Source organism: Astatotilapia calliptera, chromosome 2 (genome assembly GCF_964374335.1).
Source record: "Astatotilapia calliptera chromosome 2, fAstCal68.1, whole genome shotgun sequence".
Taxonomy (NCBI): Eukaryota; Metazoa; Chordata; class Actinopteri; order Cichliformes; family Cichlidae; genus Astatotilapia; species Astatotilapia calliptera.
In genome coordinates this window covers 33,430,858-33,437,053 of record NC_137423.1, presented here as the reverse complement: position 1 = coordinate 33,437,053, position 6,196 = coordinate 33,430,858, and the positions used below count along the sequence as shown (strand labels likewise).

Genomic DNA, 6,196 nt, shown 5'->3' with positions numbered 1-6,196 from the left:
CCCTTAAATGTTGAAGTTGCCCAATTAACCGGATAGAAAAAGCAGAAGAAATCCTAACACAAGTTGAAACTTGAGATTGTTTGATATTTTTTCCTTGATTTAACAGATAATTAGTCAGTTTTCAAATACTTGATAAATTTTCTGCAGATCAGTGAATGGATTAATTGTTGCAGCTCTATCACGTCTGTTTTTCAATGTTTTGACCCCTACTGTCATGTGTTTTGTATTTGCTTAAAGGGAGGATTGTATTCCTGTGAGGATCCCTCTGTCAAACACACACACACACACAGGTGGAGCTCTGGGACCCAGGACGACAGAACGGACGTCTCGACAAGTGTTTTCCCGCACCCTCGGGACGCCAGAAGTCTGGTGGGGGGCGGGGGGAGCGTTTTATTTTTATTTTGAGTGTTTAATGTATTAAAAGGGGCCGGGGTAATGAATTATAATCTTTAATGCAGAAACCGATCGATACCACCCAGAGAATAAATCAGCTTTTACTGAGAGCGTCAAAGCCCCTTAATACACTAGGGGAGAGAAAGGGAGTGCAAAGGGAGGAGGAGGAGGAGGAGGAGGAGGAGAGAGTGAGCATGGACAAACTGTTAGAAGAGGAGGAATGATCCCAAATGAAAGGGAGAGAAGGAAAGGGGGAGAAGGGAAAGGGATGAATTAAAGGAGAGGAAGAAGTTAGAGGTAAAGAGACGGCTGGAGGCAGACGGAGGGAAGTTATAGATGAACAGACTCACCTTTGGGCTAACCTCATTGAGTAAAAGCCCGCTGAAAGCAGAGATTCTGACAGTTTTGTGAGGAGGCGAGGTTGCAGGGTCAGTCGGTGTGTGTGCACACACACTCCACTTACTTGCTATTTCTCCACCTAGTTGCATTGTGTTCCCTCTCAAGGATCCCCTCCCCGACTTTTGTTGCCTAGAGCAAAATATAATTAATTGAATTACTCCACCACTTCTCGATCAAAGATCACCTCGGCGCTCTCTTGTCTCGGTGCCTGCCCAACCGGGGGGCCTCTGCTGGGAGAAAATGCCTAACAACAATCCATGAATTATAACTTTTTATTAACCCAAAGCAAAGTTTCAGTGGTGTGAGCTGCTTCCAAATCAGGCAGACTGCACAAAACAAGTCTGGGAAGACTGAACACGAGCTTGATTTGAATTCAGTGGATAGTTACAAAGATTCATCTCTGTGGCAAAGACAAAGACTGAACAAAAACCTAATGCACCTAAGTATTTAGGATGCCTTACTTGTTCAGTAAGTGGACTAAGTGGTTTAAGTGAGGTTTTTAGTCCAGAGAGACTCTTTAGTAAGACACAATCATGAAAAATTGATATCTCAGGCCAGGACTGGAGGTGAACGGGCAGAGGAAGCGGTGAAGAAAAACATATGCAGGCCATGGAGGTTTCAAAAAAAAAAAAAAAGCAGGCTTCACCGAAAATGAAAAAATAGAGCGCTGGAGGAAGACCAAAAACATCGAAGAGGAGGCTTGAAAAAGTGATTTTTACTGATAGTGTTACACCCCTCAGGTGCTCAATAATTAAGCAGCTGAGCACACTCTTGAGATCCAACTGTGATGTCAGCCAAGGCAGCCATCCATCATTCATCGCTTTAGGAATCAGGGGTGGAGATGGCACTTAATCACTCATTTTGTGGCAATGACGTCTTTTTTTTCTTCAAGGCCTTTTATTTATTTATTTATTTTGTACTGATTTTGTGTTGCAGCAGCTCATTATGCTCCCTGGGAAAAGCTTTCTTTAAAAAAATGTTTTATTTCAGCCAGAGATTGTGCTGAATAAAGATGGCTCAAATTACAAAAGAACCACATTTATGCTTCTTTTTTTTTTTTTCTTCAAATAAATCCTTCCCTTACAAATTTCTTGATAACGCACAGAGGCTTATAAACAGAAGGAAAAAATAACCTATACGGGTTTTTTACAAGGCTAAAAAGGATTTAAAGCCTTGCCCTCACTTTTAGTCTGTGGGCGCTGTCTGTCTGTGTGCCTGAAGGCATGTGATTGTTGCATTGCACTCATAATAAGCCTCTGAGTGACTGGCAGAACCAATATCTTGCTATCGCTTTGCCCTGCGCTCACTCAGGCGCCTCGGTGTGCAGCCCCCGTCATGCATCTCAATTCCACAAACACAATGTTCGGCGCCCAGAGAAGGGACCTGCTTTTTGATTAATGTCACCATGACAACTACATAATTCATGAATTGTATTAGCGATCTATTTGTCATTTGCAAATCATAATTTAGGACGTGTATTTGAGAAGGGGTAGGAAAAACAGAGCTATGCGCTGCGCTATACGCACCACCCTCCCCAAAAAATAGCACTCCTAACGGAAACGCTGACGTTTTCCTGTCCTAATCTGGGAGGCTGGGAGCTGCGTGTTTTATGAGAAGGCCGTTTTAGCTTCATGATGAACTCTCAGCTCTGCGCATTTGGACAGCTACATGCTAATTCCCCCGTCTTCATCTGTCCATGTGTCTGTCTGTTGACAGAGGCCTGGCCGGCTCTACACTGACACCATTTGGTGCAACAGTGAAAGAGGAATCTCATTAAAGCACTAATGCAGCTCATTTGCCATTTGATCAATGGCTAGATTTACACAGGAACCCTAAACTAAATGGGATTTTCAACCATATGTGAGGCAGATGGCAGGGTTTCTCATGTTTATGTGGCTGTAGGCAAATAAGATCTGGGGGTTAGGCAGAGGTTTTCCATCAGATTTATGCATTATTTTGCTTTCTGCATGAATCTGACCCTGAGAAAGAAACTGCATTGCAGATGACTTCATTATTTTTTGTCTCACTTCCGTACTTAAATCTTTCTCTTGCAGGGATTTTTATGCTTTTGGTTCACCTTGCTCCAGTGCTTTTCCTTCTTACCTTGAAGCTCTGCTCACAAAAAAAACCAGCAGCTTTTAAAAGTCACACTTTTTTGACTTTGAGTGAGCCAACTTAAAGGAGAGGCGATCAGAAGGAGCAGCGTGAACACTGAACATTTTTTCGTTAATCCTGTAAAGGTTTATGGAAAACGAGATGAAGCACTTCAAGCGCTGAACTTTAATGCTCAAGTGAAATTTACATATGAGGGCTCTGCTCCACTTTCTGCCACAGCCGAGCCACATATATGTCACTTATGATATAGCCCATGAAATCTACTCTAATGTTCCTGGTGTCTTCTTGCTGGCATCAGTAATTAACCGCCTCCACAGATGCTGCAGAGCTGCTATTTGAGAATCTGCTGAGGGATTTACACAGTGAATGTGGAGCTTTGGAACTGACAAGTGTAGTAAAAGGTCATGTCAAAATACAACTGAATACATCAATAAATAATGTTAACAATTAAAATGGAGACAATGTTATGACAGTAGAAACACTCAGCTTCCTAGTAGTTACAGAGGCAACTTTTTAGTCTGGGCTTGTTAAGATGAAATGCTGTTACTGCTGTTGCAAAAGAAGTAAAGAAGCTTTCTCAGAAGACCGAGTTTCCCACTTACTCAATCCAGTCCTTAATTGCGGACACCGGTAACTTCATTACCTCAGAGATTTTGATCCATATTGAAACGATAGCATCAAAGAGCTGCTGCAGATGTGTCAGTTTCACATTCACAATGAAAATCACATCCAAAAGTGCTCTACTGGATTGAGATCTGGAGACTGTATGCCAAGACAATATCCACACATTACACCACCAGCAGCCTGAACCGTTGATACAAGGCAGGGTGGATGTTGTTCCCGCCCATCTGAATGTTGCAGCAGAAATCAAGACTCATCTGATCAGACAACGTTTTTTCCAGTCTTTTGTTGTCCAGATGTGAATTGAGTTTTCTGTTCTAATCTTACACAAGTCTCATCTGTGTGCTCAGAGTTGCTCTTCTGCATACATTTTGTAACAAGTGGTTACTTGAGTTATTGTTGGCGTCCTATCAGCTTGAAGTACTCTGGTCATCCTCCTCCACTCAAAGAATAGTACCCATGCTCGTGTTCTTACTGTATTACATAACTTGGTTTCATTCTTATAGCCACAACTCATCATCTGTTATTTAATGTAATCTCTTCCTCAGTGTTTAACTTGCTTTGACTTGAGATTGTGGTGAATAAACATGCGTCAGAGGGTTTTTTTTTTAAAATTCATCCTCATTTTTTCATTCATCCTGACAAAACTCAGTTGTTTCAATTTAAAGCCTTACAGTTCATATATCTTTACATAACTGAAAATTGCTGCTTGCAGCTTTTGTGTAGCTCGCTGGTGGATTCGCTTTATCTGTCGAGTCTGGACAGATACAAGCAGAGGTTATTGGCCGGTATTAACTAACATGTTCTTGATATACACCACATACATTTTCATAGTAGAAAGAAAGTGCAGTAAAAGAGATTAGAGGCTCAAAATCATTGCTTACTTGTCTGCAGCACATGTAGCAGAGTAACATTGCAGCTGAACAAACAGTGGCGTGGTGTCAGCTGTGGTCTTCAAGTCGCCAACTCTAAGAATAAATTCAGAGTTATTTACCAACCCCTTTAATCCCTTTCCCTTTTTAACGACTCTAGCATATCAGCTGTTATATGAGTATAAAAATCTTTTGGTCCTTTAAAAGTTGTCAGTCTGGTCTGGGTTTAGTTCCATAACTCTTAAGTAGCATTATTATGTTCCTAACAAGTCCTCCACAATAAAAGCCTAAATTTCTTGTGAGTTACTCCATTTCAGAATAACACAACAAAACTCACTTGATTAAAAAAAAGTCTCTATTTATACTTTTTCTCTTAATATTAGGAGACGATTGTGGTGCCATTCAATAAAAAGCAAATCTGAGTTTGGAGAAGAAGTAGGTAATGACTGGTGTTCCCAGCCAGTTGGCTGGCCAATCAAGCACAGTATTAACATGGTCAGCAAACCATTTCATAGCAATTTTGGCACAGTGGGCAGGTGCTAAGTCCTGCTGGAAAAGGAAATCAGCATCTCCATAAAGCTTATAAGCAGATGGAAGTGGATGAAGCGCGCTGAAATGATTCTGCTACATGCCTGCATGGACTCTGGATTCGAGCATCACGGATCAACCAGACATGGCATGATCACAGACCCCAGGATCTTGATTTACTAATTAAATGAAAAACTCACTTTAATCTAAAATGTCGACTTTGGACCACTGAGCATCAGTCCAATTTCTTTTTTCCTTAGCCCAGATCATCGGCGTAATTTTGTGCTGAACATTGGGAGGGTCAAGATCTCTGTCTAAATAAATAAATAAATCTGGGTAAATTCCCAGATGATTAAACATGCAACTATTTTGCTGGTAATACCTGAAATGAGTAAAGAAAATCAACAGCCTACTTTCCAGACAGTCTTCACGAGGCTACTGTCAACCCTGTTTCTTGTGCACCTTTTCCTAACACACTGTTTCTTTCCACTGATATGTTTCGATACAGCACAAACAGTGAGCCTTTTCAGGAGCCACCTTCTGTGGCTCACTCTCTTCGTGGAGGGTGTTAATGATCGTGATCTGGGCAACAGTCAGTTCAACAGTCTTCCCCATGATTGTGTTGCATGCACTGAACTCGACTAAGAGATAAATAATATTTATAATTTATATTCTAGGAGTCTGGATTTCTAATTTTTATGAGCTAAAAGCCAGAATCACAAAAACGCTTTAAAATTGTTGTCTTTGTGTGCCTTAAATACAGAATACTTGCAGGATTACCTCTTTGAATTAAAATGAAAAAGAAAACATTTTCACAATATTCAGCTTTTTTTTATAGGTGCACTAGATATATAGATGGTGTACAGTTAGTTTTATTTATAGTATGTACTAAGGAGGGTGTTAATTGCTTCACAAATGAGTAAGATCTCAAATGACTGATTAAAGCATTTATTCATGTATTCAAAAATACTAGGAGGATCTTGTATTTAAAATATGCAGACACACAAGAAGAGGCATGAAAACGGTTTCCATGGAGTACATAATATAAAACATTTGTTATTAATTCAGCTGGGGGGAGTCTACACTTCTGTCTTGTGCCGTTGTGCAGTCGTCACTCGAGTGCTGATTATCTGGAAGACAAAAGAAAAAAAATACTAGGTCTACCTTTGAGGGATTTTAGTTGGTGTGGTGATTCTGTGCAGTTTATTTTTCTTTACAGTTGACTTTCATTTGGCTTAATGTTTTTCTTATTACCCCAAAGATGTGCT

General features: G+C 40.5%; 1 protein-coding gene across 1 annotated transcript in view; it reads right to left on the bottom strand.

Annotated features, from left to right (window-relative positions):
• Positions 1-5,860: 5,860 nt before the first annotated feature.
• The window catches only part of ccdc88b (coiled-coil and HOOK domain protein 88B), a 59,302-nt gene continuing 58,966 nt past the window's right edge, over positions 5,861-6,196 (bottom strand). Inside the window, exon 28 of the mRNA XM_026143610.2 lies at positions 5,861-6,058. Coding sequence (XP_025999395.2) covers positions 5,988-6,058 — 71 coding nt within the window. The 3' untranslated portion in view covers positions 5,861-5,987. The remainder of the gene's footprint in view (positions 6,059-6,196) is intronic.